This window comes from Lasioglossum baleicum, unplaced genomic scaffold, assembly GCF_051020765.1.
Source record: "Lasioglossum baleicum unplaced genomic scaffold, iyLasBale1 scaffold1804, whole genome shotgun sequence".
Lineage (NCBI taxonomy): Eukaryota > Metazoa > Arthropoda > Insecta > Hymenoptera > Halictidae > Lasioglossum > Lasioglossum baleicum.
The window spans coordinates 1-14,942 of NW_027470863.1; the positions used below are offsets into that span (position 1 = coordinate 1).

General features: G+C 25.5%; 4 protein-coding genes across 4 annotated transcripts; 2 read left to right on the forward strand and 2 right to left on the reverse strand.

The window, feature by feature from the left end:
- The first annotated feature begins 705 nt into the window (after positions 1 to 705).
- LOC143220997 (ubiquitin-like-conjugating enzyme ATG3) lies at positions 706 to 3,252 on the forward strand. Its single transcript, XM_076446540.1, is given in 10 exon segments — positions 706 to 745; positions 748 to 779; positions 1,657 to 1,678; positions 1,681 to 1,844; positions 2,241 to 2,522; positions 2,624 to 2,773; positions 2,894 to 3,021; positions 3,091 to 3,132; positions 3,134 to 3,185; positions 3,187 to 3,252. Coding segments are annotated over 10 exon segments (978 nt in total).
- A 952-nt stretch (positions 3,253 to 4,204) lies between these two features.
- Positions 4,205 to 6,450, forward strand: LOC143221001 (anaphase-promoting complex subunit 7-like). The gene is given in 11 exon segments (XM_076446543.1): positions 4,205 to 4,273; positions 4,369 to 4,629; positions 4,631 to 4,693; positions 4,775 to 4,916; positions 4,919 to 5,071; positions 5,074 to 5,182; positions 5,253 to 5,413; positions 5,416 to 5,487; positions 5,490 to 5,665; positions 5,767 to 6,041; positions 6,228 to 6,450. Coding segments are annotated over 11 exon segments (1,704 nt in total).
- A 2,117-nt stretch (positions 6,451 to 8,567) lies between these two features.
- Positions 8,568 to 10,034, reverse strand: LOC143221002 (PABIR family member 2-like). The gene is given in 9 exon segments (XM_076446544.1): positions 8,568 to 8,758; positions 8,761 to 8,778; positions 8,781 to 8,825; positions 8,828 to 8,880; positions 8,968 to 9,108; positions 9,180 to 9,447; positions 9,450 to 9,579; positions 9,773 to 9,836; positions 9,919 to 10,034. Coding segments are annotated over 9 exon segments (1,026 nt in total).
- A 2,137-nt stretch (positions 10,035 to 12,171) lies between these two features.
- LOC143221000 (thioredoxin reductase-like selenoprotein T homolog CG3887) lies at positions 12,172 to 13,110 on the reverse strand. Its single transcript, XM_076446542.1, has 4 exons — positions 12,977 to 13,110; positions 12,728 to 12,857; positions 12,382 to 12,565; positions 12,172 to 12,284 (listed from the first exon to the last, which is right to left on the reverse strand). Exons 1-4 carry the CDS (start codon positions 13,108 to 13,110, stop codon positions 12,172 to 12,174), a joined length of 561 nt encoding a protein of 186 aa, XP_076302657.1.
- Between the last annotated feature and the right edge of the window lie 1,832 nt (positions 13,111 to 14,942).

The following is a 14,942-nucleotide window of genomic DNA, read 5'->3' on the forward strand; positions in this document are numbered from 1 at the left end:
AATAGCTCATCAACCGTATTCGTTTCCTAAACTATGTTATTTGATTTGTTGAGGTGAATGGTTTCTATGGTGATAATCGTAAAGAATAAAGAAAAATGAATAAATAACTGATATATATGTACATACGTATGTAATATTTTTTGAATGATTTTCTTTAAAGGCGCATTTTTCGAAAAATATATAACTTTTAATACAACATAAAATTAATAGTGTTCTATTTAAAAGTTATCTATATTTTTTAATATAAATATAAATTTGCTTAAAATTGGCGCTAAATTATGGAAAGTTCAGTTTGATTTAATAACAATTATACAGGTGTAAAAGAAATAAGACATATTAAGTTTTATAAAGGATATATTTATAGTACTATAACAACGTATGTAATTGTGTTTATGCAAATACTTAAAATATATTTATTACATTTTTTTATGTATACAGAATTATTTAACTAGTATAGTTATAAATTACTGTCAATTTCTATACGCATGCTCATTTAAATATACCAAAAAGTGGGGAAACAGTAAAAGATAGTAGGGGAACTTAATGGAAAGGGGAGTTTTTGGTATCGCATATATGACTCTCATGTTCAACCAAATCGATAATACGTTGGAAACTGTTGATATTATATGAATGTTGCACTTAGCAATTATTCACTCTGATATTTTTCACTTTTAATAATTTAAATTCTCTGTTTCACGAATAGAGATGCAGAGTGTTATTAATTCCGTAAAAGGTACTGCGCTTGGTGTGCCGAATACTTAACCCCTGTATTGAAGTACGCTTGAACATAAATATGATATCTTCAAAATAGATATCTTAAGAAAATAATGAGCAAATAAAATGTGTTATAGTCACATAATTTTGTATAAAGAATATATTACTACCATATACTGTTTAATAATTTGTTTACATTATGTTGCTATATGTTCATGAAATTGTAATAAATTTATTATATGATTTTCATAACAAAACTTAAAAATGATAAGTTTTTAAAATAAATTTCTAAATTGAGTAATTATTTTTATATTTTATTATAACTATACAATTGTGATGTAAAAAAATATATATATATACATAAAATTATTATTTTTTATATAAAAATAATGTAAAAATAATATACATTTATAATATTGTTATAAACATAATTATGAAATTATATTTCATAATTTACAAATTTTCTATGTAACAGAAGAAATGTCAAATCAAAATAAAATGGATTTATAAAATATGTATTTTTCTTTGTTGTTTATAGGCCTTTGTTTTTTAGTACTTTTAGATACTTCTATAGCTTTTGACATATATTTACATATTTCTATTTTATTTATTTATTATGATTATTTTAAATAATTATATCCAGTTCCTTTCCTCTTAATAATAATTATACGTTATTTTTTAAGTTTTATTATTTTACGTTACAAGTTTTACTTTTGTTAATTGTATTTGTAATCTTTTTTGTTCTTTTTTGTATAATATCAAATATTATTTTTTACTAATATTAATCATTCGTAAAACAATTTTAATTTTGTCAATTTTTTTATATTAGAATATTTTGTAAAACGTGTGTATAATGTACATATAAATTATTTTTGATAAATATATTATTTCTTTTTCATCGAATATATTCATCTAATATACATTAAATGTATATTATTAAAGGAAAGTAAATTTCGAGAAACTGGGTATTAACACCAGAAGAGTTTGTGGCAGCTGGTGATCATTTGGTACATCATTGCCCAACATGGCAATGGGCCACTGGTGATGAAGATAGAATGAAGTCATATCTCCCTAAAAAGAAACAGTTTTTATTGACACGTAATGTTCCTTGTACTCGCAGATGCAAACAGGTATTATTATGTAATATTAAATATATAATAATTAAATATTATGTAATTAATTTATTTTAAATTTATATACAAACATCTACTCATTTCTTTAAACAAATTGTTTGAAAAATACTAATTTTACACTTCAATATTTCTTTAGTTTTATTTGTATGTTTATATTATTAATAAATTTCCAATTGTACATTTTTCTCAGTTATATTGTTCTAAAAATGTTAATTTTTTTTAACTTTTAACTTATGTCTTAAAATATATTAATAATCATATATTAATTAATAATTGTAATTATATATATTAATAATATATACCCTAGTGAATATGATTAGATATACAAAAAGAAGATTCCAAGTAATAATTGTGAATTGTCATATAAATTACTAATATCAAATTAAATTTTAGATTGAATACAGCAAGGAACAAGAATGTATTATAGAAGCTGATGATCCAGAAGGTGGTTGGGTTGATACACATCATTATGACACAAGTGTTGGTGGAATTGAAGAAAGAATAACAGAAATGACATTAGATGAAACACAACTTCTCAATCAATTGGAACAGAGGAAAATAATGGAGATGATGCTGATAATTGTTGATGATGATGACGACGACGATGATGATAATGAAGATGCTGCAGATATGGAAGCTTTTGAAGTCAGTGGGATGCTAGATGAACAAGACAAGGTATTTTAATTTTCAATAAATATCACCCTATAATTGATTAATGTGTACACTATTGTAGTCTTTAAACAATATTAAAATTGCATTAAATTTAAATTAAATAGTATACAGCAAAAATTACAAAAAAGCCAACCAAAGAAAAATGGGAATCATTTTCTGAAGGAGAAATTATTCATACACGTACATATGATTTATATATTACATATGATAAGTATTATCAGACACCTCGATTATGGCTTTCAGGATATGATGAGGTTTGTAATTTAACAAATTATGCTAATAGTAACAGCATATATATGTATCATTTTACATATGAAGTATAAAAAGAATTATTTATACAAAATTTTAATTTCTAATATAATTTTTCATAAAAGAATTGTAAGCCTTTGACAGTACAAGAAATGTATGAAGATGTTAGTCAAGATCATGCTAAAAAAACTGTTACAATGGAAGTACATCCTCATATACCTGGACCTCTAATGGCTTCAGTTCACCCTTGCAGGTAATTTTAAATAAATTAACGTTTCTTTATATTTATCTGTATAAGATTCTCATTAAAATAAAATTGCAGACATGCTGAAGTAATGAAAAAAATTATTGAAACTGTAATGAAGGTGCCGTGAGCTGGGGGTACATATGTATCTTATAATATTTCTCAAATTTGTGGCAATCTGTAATTCCTACAATCGAATATGATTACACACAAAATTTTATGCTAAATGCCTCTGGTTAGAAAGTTTATAAATTTTCATTGTACCTTAAGAATGAACGTGATTTTAGTATATAAGCGTATAATAAGTAATGAAACTAAGAGAATTGTGAAACATACAATATAATAAATACATTTCAGTTCAGAAGGCTATATCTATATGTGTACAAGATATTGAAATATAAAATCGAATTTGGCTGGTCTTATGTATTACTTCTTAAAACTTGTTATAATTTTTTATTTTGTTATAGGAATAAAGTAATTGGTATTTTTTTATAAATTATTTATAAAGAAGAAATAAAATTATTTATACTTATTTAGAAAATAATATATGAGCGTATATAAACTATTATAACAATAAAAAATTGAATTTAAAAATACATTTGTGTTTCATTAGAATTATTTTTTACCCATTGAATTTTACATTATCTACATGAAGTCAATCCGTTATATTACGTATGGACAACCAATTCCTGTGAAAGTAATGGCATAATAAATAAGACTTACAAAGATACTTTTCAAAATAGTTATGAAATGTCAAAATAAGAATAAAGATCATAATTTGGATTTTTAAAGACATAAAAATTTGTAAAATATGTGACATATATTAATAATAACAATATGAAATACAGGATATTAACACTAATATATTTTTGAAAATAACATATTAGCGTTTTAAATCAGTAGTTACAAAAAGATAGTTTACTGTAATAGTTTTTGTTCGATTTAAAATGGCGGTAGTTGTACATATTGTATTTAAATGTCACTTCTTCAATTGGACATTTGAAAGTACAGATTTTACTTAAAAATATCACTTTTACATTTTATAATTTATTCATATTACACTTAATATGATATACGTTTAATATACTATTGATTGTATTATTTTTTTTAATTACATTTCTCGTAGGTTAAGAAGAATCTTTGGTAATAGAATTTGTACTACTTCGTAATTTAAAAGACTATTTTAGAGAAAATGTCGACTTTATACGATCAGATAAAACTACTGTATGAACAGTCCTTATATTCAAATGTTGTTTCGCTTGTAAGTAAATATAATTAATAATTAAAAACATTTTCATTCGTAACTGAAATAATGACAAAACTTAGTCAATTAATATAATTATTACCTTATTATAGGCAAATTTAGTGTTATCATTAAGTGAGCACAATTCAGATTTATTACCAACACATGGAAAATTCCACATTTATGTTTATTATGCAGATGCTCACTTTTATTTGGGAAAATATAAAAGAGCAGAAGCACTTTATAAAAAATGTTTACAGTTTCGTAAATGTTTATTAAAATCTAAAGGTGCCACAAAACCTTTAGAAGGTCAAAAGGATCTACCAACGGATGTTGACATAAAATTTCAAATTCATTTATGTTTCATAAAATTAGAAAAATTCTCAAGATGCACTTCAAGTGTTACAAAGCATTCCTGGGAAACAGAGAACTCCAAAAGTAATTTTTATAAATTTTAATTTTAGTCTAATAATCTAATGTTTGTGTAATGTTTGTATAATGTTTGTATACCTTTTTAAGGTAAATATGGCACTTGCAAAAATGTTTCAAGAACAAGGAATGGAACGTTCTGCTATTACTACTTACAAGGAGGTTTTAAAGGAATGTCCATTAGCTTTGGAAGCTGCAGAAGGTCTTCTATCCCTTGGAGTAAAAGGAATTGAAGTAATTCATTAATTGTAGGTTGTGCTTCCAATCTATCAAACTTAGATTGGCTGAATACATGGATCAAAGCTCATGCACATATACATAATAGAGAATATACTCATGCAGTATCAACATTAAGGTCTCTAGATAATGTTAATCTACTAAGGGATAACTTAATTTATTAACAACAATGGGAGAATGCTATTATTATGCTGGAGATGATAAGAATGCCTTATTATATTTACGACGAGCCAGAAATCTAGAACCAGATGTTATGAAAGGGTAATACGATTTTTATAAATATATCATGATTTATTATAAAATTATAATATTATATATTATTATCAAACAGGGTTGATGTTTTTGCAGCAGTATTATATAAAACACATAGTATTAAGGAACTTGAAAAACTGATCCCAATAATAACAGCAAGCAATGAGTGCACAGGAGAAATATATGTTGCCATGGCATATTCTCTTTATGCTACTAGGAAGCTTGGTAGAGCAAATACATTGCAGCACATGCTTTCAATTTAAATACAAATGATATAGAAGCAACAATTCTTCGAGGAAATATTCTGATAGAGCAGAAAAATATCAAGATGCATTATTTTTCTTTAGACATGCAGTACAATTGAAACCGTATCGGTATGAACCACATAAAGGTTTAGTGGATTGTCTTGTAGGAATGCATAGATTGCGTGAAGCTCTTAATATCGCTAGTGGATCGTGTAAACAGCTTGGACATACTGCAAGGGTTCTTACGGTAATTATATAAATTATATCAGTTTATTTTAATATATAAAATTTGAAATCAACTAATATTTTACTTAACTTAATGTATCAATTAAAAATTATTGTGTATAGCTTTATGCATCAGTACTTATGAAAGATCCAGTTTCTGTTGGAAAAGCAAAAAATCTTTTAGAAAAGGCGTTACTTCAAGATGAAATTTATCTACCTGCTGTGTATTTATTGGCTGAAATATATGAGCAAGAAATGAATTTGGAAGCTGCAATTGAACTGCTTGAAAGACAAGTAGAGATACAAGCAGCATGTAAATTGCATCAGATGCTTGGTGATCTGTGGGCAAGAGTTCACAATGAAGAAAAAGCTTTGGATCATTATGCAACTGCATTAAAGTAGGTTTTTAAATATATTTATTTATTTATTCGTTAATGGTAAATAGTAATAATATTATAATAAATAGTAATAAAATATGTACAATTTATCAGAAACAATGTACAGTATAACATATAGCACATGTTTCTGTTTAAAAATTGATAGAATACTAAACTCATATAAACCAATATAACATCTTAAATTAGCATGGATCCAAGTAATAGAAGAGCATTGGAAGGCATGCACAGATTAGACAACTCTTCAAATAAACTAGATTCAGCATATTATATGACTGTGGGTGAAGAACAAACAGATACAACTTACGATGTTGGTGATGGCTTACCAGACACTGATAATGATGAAGCACCTGATGAAAGTGAAACCGAAGCTGTTTGGTCAGATATGGATCTGGAGGCAAATAGTCAATAACATAAAAAAACTTACAAAGTTAAATAGATTCAGCATAATTAAGTCAGAGTTGTAATTAGCTTTCATTATGTATATTGAATTTTTTTTGTAAATTATTACTAATGTCTTTTCAATAATTAGAAGTGTAGGAAAATATTTTTATTACAAAAATTCTATATAAAAAAGATTTCTTAATTTCTAGTAGTTCTCTTTAATTTCTTTAATTCTTTAATTTTGAATAGTTTTCATAAACTATTATTAATATTTTTATAACTTTCATTCATATCTGTATGAATAAGAAATTTTATATTGAAATTAATATTGTTGTTATTATCTTTGTTACATTTATATTATTTCTTATTTTTTAAATTTATTTTTTATTTTGTTATTAGCAAAATTAATTTATATTTATCGAAATAAAAAATCTATACCTTTTTAAGAAGGTATAGGATAAAAAATGAAAAATTTTGTTTATAAACTTGTGAAAAGTATTAAAAATGATAACAAATAATTACATACCAAAATTTGTATTATTTAAAATATTACAGTTTATTAATACAAATAGTACATTCATTTGTTTGTACAACAATTGTCTGTCATAATTAACAGAATTGTTGGTAAATAAACTAAAAAAAATTTATAATTATACAAATATCTTCTAGATTTAAAAGTACTAGTTGCAATGAAATTCATTTACTAAACACTAACTGTAAATAGATTAGTGATGAAATGCTTAGAAAATTATATTTAAAATAATAATTAATGTCTGTACTATAAAATTTTAAATATTGCTCCACTAATTTTAGTGGACTAAAAATAATGTAAATTGTTATAACCTTATCATAGAAAAGTTTGGAGTTTCAAATTTTCTATTAATAATTTCTATATTAAAGGAAACATTGAGTGAGCAATATAAAAGTTAACTAACATGTACAAAAATTAACAAAAGAAGTAAATTAAGTGAAAATTTAAATAATTATCTTTGATACAAAAGAAATAATAATAAAAAAAATTATATATCAAGTCTTTTTGTAATTTATAATGTATTCTTAAAAATATTTATACTGTCTTGGTATATAATTTTTTGTATTCCGTAAAATTTCTAAGGAATAAATTTTAGGTCACTAAATTTTTATTAAATATACTACATTTTTTTATTAATATTTAAAAAATATTTTATTTTAATGTTTTTATTGGAGAATGGTAAGCATAAATAAAAACACTACTTTTTTTTAAATACTAAAGTACTAATTATATTTAGTTGTTTCTTTCATATTTTTATATTAAGCTTAAGTAAATTATATGTTACTCTGATATACAAAAATTTAAACACAAAAATATTTTATTTGATCTTTTTGCATTTATTTGTCCAAAAAGTACTGTCTTGTCTTGTACATTTCATTTTGAGAAACATTGTATACACAGAATAGAAGTACATACATACTAGATAGTTTATTTACACACTATACAGGATTGGAGATTCATAGAATCAATAATACTATTAACGCGCGAATTAATCAATCGATGTACATTATACTTATACTTATTTATCATCTACTTATTTTGAAAAAAAGAATCGCACAAAGGATACATTGGCAGGGCTGTTCACTGACAAAAAGGGTCATAATTGTAATGACGTGGCTTAATTATTATATAAAATTAAAATAACCAACGTCATATACATGTACCCTTCCTAAGCAAAAAAAAAACTTTTGGATTCGATGTATTTAGAAAACGCAGAATTCAGTCTTAAAGGTAGGAAGCACGCATATTTTTCTAAATAATTCGCTTTGGTCTTGGAACTGCGTTCATATTACACATATGTATATATTTGTATATGCATCTCATCGCTTCAACTTCATTTGACGATATACAATATTAATAAGCATTTTAATAAGAATGAAAGCATCATTTGTGATGCAACTAATATATATTTAGACAATTTGCACAACGCGAAAATTAATAAATAGGAATGACCAGAATGCAAATAGACAAAAAATGTGAGAAAATGGTCTATAGATAAATTTAATACATAAAATTGGTTGCTCTAATAATCATCTTTTACTGTTCACAAGAATAAGTTTGCCGTCGCAATGATACATGTTCCTCATTTAGAGTCTGTTTTTAAATACTTCCTTTTATCCGTTATTTTCTCGTGTAGTTTGTGTGTTTTGTATTTCTTTAAAAGTTTTGACCTGTACACTCGATCCTTCTGACGAAATAGTTGTAGAAGAAGAAGTAATGGAAGAAGACGAGGAAGACGAAGAAAATGAAGAAGAAGACGAAGAGGAAGAAGATGGATCATCATTAATAATCGAAGGAGCACCTGACCGGGTGATGGACTATGCACGGTCGAAAAGAAAAGCCAGGAGAATCAAGACTGGAACAAGATTCAGAGTTCCAGCTGAGCTAATAGTTCCTGGATGTAGACTAGATATTGCAACATCCAACCTATATCAAAAAAGAAAACATCATAAATATTACTACAATTTCATTTCATCAATTCAAAATCTAATGTATTTTAAATAATAAAATTACCTAGATGAAGCAGAAGTTAACAAACCAGAGGTACGTTTTGCAGGAGGTTGTAATTGATCCATCCCAGAATCATCTAATTCAAATTTTCTCTTGACTGATGCTAAACAACTTGGTCGTATTGCAATAGGGCTTAGACTTCTTCTAAATATAAAATTGTATATTGATAAAATCACATATATAAATTATATTTTATTATATAAAAATAAGCATACCTTGTAGCGAAAGCTTTTCTAGTAGGACTAGGTGATAAATTATTTTTCCACGTAGCTGCATGCACACCAGGTGAATAGCACTGTCTCTGACCAAATCCAGTTCTTGTTGGTGATGGTGAAGAATATGTAGTTGGACCACTTACAGATAAGTTGATACTCAATGGATCAAGAATTCGTTTAGCAATTGGCCGTGATTCTATTTTGAATTGCAATGAAGCTGATTCTGAGTCTTTAAAGGACAACCCTTCTGCTTCTATGGTAAGATCTTCCATGATTGAGAGATCTGCATGGCACTATGTATTTCTTTTTCATGTGCTGCTTCACGACCAGCAACATCAATACATTCTTCTTGTCTCAATTGACTTACACGTGGCGTTAGCCTAGGAACAGTTCCAGAACTCTGAAACAACAAATATATCATAGATAAAAATATAGTTAATAATAAAAACTTATATATACCAAATAATATTTTTATTCTTAATGAAGCTAATTATTATATAATCATTACATTTGTACTTAATATTGAACAATTGTTTAATTATAATTTAAAAACAGTACATAGCAGATATTGACATTAGAAGATTTGTTCTTACACTAGTGCTGAAACGTCGTGTGCGAGGTGAATTTGAAAATATATTAAAATTTGAAGGTACATCCTGAAAACAATTAAATTGTTTTTAATTGTACAATTTGACTAATTAATTATAATCAATTTAATTTTAAATTCAATAGAAAATACCTTGGCGCAGAAGCGGAAGGTGATGTCACAGACATTGTTGCAGTGATCTTATTGATCATGGGTGCACTACTAGATCGTTTTAAACTGACTACTGTGTAGTCAACATCCATGATCATCCAGACCAACTATTTTTTGGTACATCTGTCTGGAGACACTCTTAAAAGATTCAAAGTACATTGGAGATGTACAATGTAATTTACTAGGTAAATCAACAATGAATTCTTGGCATAAAATAATATATATTATGCTTTTCTCTGCAAATGTTGTTCGACAATTCAATAGCAGCAAATTCTGTTTTTAGTATGAGAATTGAGAAGATGCCGCATTTGAGCTCTCATTTAAACTCTGCGCTCTGATTTTCGTTTTACGTTTTGACACGCTGTTAGCGCGAAATATTTATAATTAATCTTTTGCTTCGTCAGATAAAATGGTAAAGTAAGAAAACTGTTAAAATATAGATTTTTGTCGAATTGAAAATATGCATAGCAAAAGAACGAAGTAACAAGGTACAGAGAATTCAGATATTCTTGATTTTAGTTCTTACTTAAACCACCGTACAGAAACCGGGTTACAGATTATAACTTGATTTAATTTCGTAACCCTTGATTCTTCAACGCTATCACTAACTACAATTAAATTACAATTTCTTCGACTGACCGTCAAACACCTATCGTTTCTTATCACGAAGCACGCGTATGTCAGACCTGGCTATGATCCTTTTGCTTCCTTAGGCAAAATCTTTCGTAATTAAGAAGTACACTGAATTTGTTGGTACCCTTGGACTTTCGTTAAATCTACGGGCCTAAGAATACATGATCGAATTGTAAAACTAACTACTACATAAATTATTGGTAAGGGGAAAAAGGGAGGAGAATTATGCTATCTTCAATGATCCTTCTCTAAAATCATAGTTTCTCTCTCTTTCTTTTAAAAGGCGCAACATTCAATAATACTTGTGCACTGAAACGATTCTAAATTTTTGGTACAAGAATGAAATAAATCGAATTTAACAATATATTCTTTTAAATCGAATGGTAATTGTAGGCAAAATCAAGTTACAAGTTCATAATTTTCTCGTCAATATGAATATGTACAGTTGATGCGTATGAAACAAAAGGGTTGTTTAACGGACGCATTTTCAATTGAATTATTTAAAATTTATATTTCACTATCGTAGTAGTCTATTAATTTTATTACTTTTCAAAGGTTTAAATATGACAATATATTAATTCTAAAATATATCCTCCCTATTATTTCAAATTATTTTCTGAAATTAAAACAATTATATTTTTTATAATAAAAGAACATTTTCCGGAAATAAAATATTGAAACAGTAATTTATTTCTAGATATTATTTATTAATAGTAAATACATACACACGCGCATATAAACACATACACCTATGTATACGTATATATAAATTTTAAGTATTAGATAAATTATAAATTTACCTGTATACATATATATAAATTTTAGGTATTAATTAAATTATAAATTTATTTGTTTTAATTCCATATTTTTATTTATTTAAATACAATACAAATTTGATATTAATGACGTAAAAATGTTTATTTGCATTTTTTTCGTATTATTTATTTATTTTATTCTATTATAATTTCAATTTATCCTATCAGTCTATCACACAACCAAAAATATTTCTTACAAAAAAATTTAGTATTATTATTTAATACTTATTTATTTATTGTATTCTACATTCAATTATCAGACTTTATTATTTTAGTTCTTTAAAAAAAACATTTACTATTTGCGATTCTACAAATCATTTAATCAATTAATATTAAAAAAAAATAGTAATTGTTCAGGAAGATTATATGTAAAAATAACTATAAGGTGTTTGTATCTTTAAATAAAAATTTCAAATATATCTTAATTGAAACATATTTTAAAATTCTAAATATTTATTTTTAGAATCATTTTTAAATAATATTATTTATTTCTTTTTTCAATTCCTATAAGTTAAGGCTGGATAATGAAAAATGATTTTTGAACAATATTAAAAGTTTTATTTCTGCTTTCCTCATGCAAACTCTATTTGTTTTGAATGTACTTTCTTAACTGAGTTGAGATGGCAAGGTTTATAGTAAAATACATACATATATAAAACATGGGAATGACAATAATTGTTTTTAACAATTACAGAGTTGCAACAATGAAAGCTCCATAATCACAGTGATTTAACATTTGGTACAAATAGAAAAAAAAAATGCCATTGGATTTCTTATTAAAATTAATCTATTTTATATCTACATCTGCATACTGCATACTTAAATGAGCATCTATTATTTGAAATATTTCAAATGGTTGTGGTATTCTGCCAGTTTCCAGTTTTGACCATACAGAAACATCTAAAACATAATAAATAATTTGTAAATAATATGAAATACATATTTAAAAATTTTATACAGTTATATTTATCATAATTATCTTAAAGATACTGTTTACCATTGAAATGTATTTCAAATGCTCCTGATAATAAGAAATGCCCTTCTATAGCATTAAAAATAAAAAATATCATTATACAAGAATAGATTCGATTCTCTATACACCATTGCCACAACGATGCTGGTGGCTGTCCAAAATCAAGTCCAATTACTATTAAAACTATCAGAGAAATTTTTACAAGACTCTGAATAAGAAAAAGAAAAAATATGTTATATTTATTTATATATATCTATGCACACACATACACATATATATGATATATGATATATATATATATATATATATATATATATATCATATACTAAATATATGAACATCATATATTACAAAAAAAATATATAATTACTAATAATTTAGCAATGAACATCTTATTAGGAGAGGGATTATAATTTTCTCCACTAATTTGTAATTCTGGATATTTTTTATTGAGGATATTGGCATATTCTTCAAAAACTTTTCTATATCCACAAGAATAACTGGAAAAAGGAAAGACAAATATTGTTGGTTAATCAATGAAATTAGAATACGTATATTGAAGTACACTAAATAAATAAAATAAGTGTTTATTTTTTACAGAAAAAATTGTAAAACTTACCAATAAAAAAATTTTAAAGTCGGTCCTGTTTTTGTACCAAGTTTGGTTAATGAAACTTGATTGCCATCAGCTTTGCTATCTAGTGCGTATAAAATAACGCAAAAACACAAAATTAATTTCATACGAGACAGCATTCTTTACGTCATTGAAATTTTATCAATTGTACAAAATTTTAATCTAAACGACTATATTTCTTTCTTTCTGAAAGACGCCAACACTGTTCTACACCTATCTATACCGATTAGTTACTATTTGCTGCTAAGCAGTGCAGTTCCGAATAAAACCGAGTTGAACCGAATCCATTTAAACCAAATAATCTTATCAAATTCATTGAACATAATGAATTAATATAATATTAAATTATATACTTAAATTAAATATCTACTTCTTCAAATTTTTATCTTTGTAACAAAATCAAAAATATTTATTCATCTTAGGTGTAATTTGTTTTTATATAATTATGTCTAGACACTAGATTTCGAGAATGAAATAAAAATAAAATAATTTGCAAATTGCAGTAGTTTTATAAGCAAACTTATTTATTTAATGACTTTCAATTAATACTATTACGATTTTTGTATGTTAATTAATAACTTATGCAATACATAAAACACTATAAGTACTTATACGATAAAATAATATAAATAAAACTACTATTTTAAAAATAAAAAGTGCGCTATTTTTCTCTCAAGAATTAAATCTAGCATCTATTATCTAGTAACATATTAAGAACCAGATTTAAGATAATTGTTTTTAATAGGAATTTCATCTTGGTAACCATGTCTACAATTGTTATTAAATTGGTTATATGACATGATCTCGCCTGCTCGATGGTTTAACTTAGAGGTATTATATCCTACTTTGTTAGACTATTGTAGGATATGACAAGTTGTCTAAAGATCTTAAGATACAATTGGACATAATACTTACATATTTCTTCATCCATGAGATCCCCTAGATTCAGGTCTGAAATGATCTTCTAGAATTATGCATATCTTTCATTAATTCAAACAGATTTATGTTTACATCTTTCGTTGTTCATAAAGCACACAAATATTTCTGCTAGAATATTTGCTCCTCTATTTGCTTAATTATATTTCTTCCTTACTCTTGATACTAAAGTTCTCTGAATAACACACAATGTGCATGTTATCTTATAGAGCTTAATCAATATTTTTTAAGTTCACATAATTAATAGCAATATTATTGAGATACCTTAGTTTGTTGGGTATTTTAGTGCTAAAATACATTAAACAACTAGATATGTTCACAAGAATAATTTGACAACTGCTGGGTGAATCCAAAGCATATTATAAATTCTATTTCTTACAACATAGCCAACAATATTCACGTTAGCCATAATAGCAATCAGCTTTCTGTATTGTTGAACTATTATCCAACTTTATTTACACCTTTATCTCTAGCTTTTATTTTCTTATTATTGCTATTGCCATTGTTGCACAAGCTAATCATCAATCTCAAATATCTTAAATAAAGTATTTAACATTTTTCTAGAATTATTTTCTATAGAGATGATCCAAAATGAAATCAATACATACCATATTATGATTTGCTATAATCTTTATTTAAAAATTTTTAAACTAAACACACACATACATATATTATATAATATTACAATTCTAAATTAGCTAGCAAAATGCTAGATATGTGCAGAATAACACATTTAAAATAATACCAATAAATTGTTTCACTATATTTTAAAAATCATGTTGATAATGATTAAATCAATATAATAAAGTAGAATAGGAGGCGCTATTTGGCCGTTATATTTAAAAAAGAATTTATTTATAATACTCGCCTCCAATGTCTTCTACTAATTAAAAATACTCCCTTCAAAAGAGATAAAGATTTCTTTCATAAATAAATATTGCAAATATTTTTACTTCGCAAAAATATCTTGTTAAATAATAATCGCTAAATATAAAAAAGAAAAATTTAAAACTTA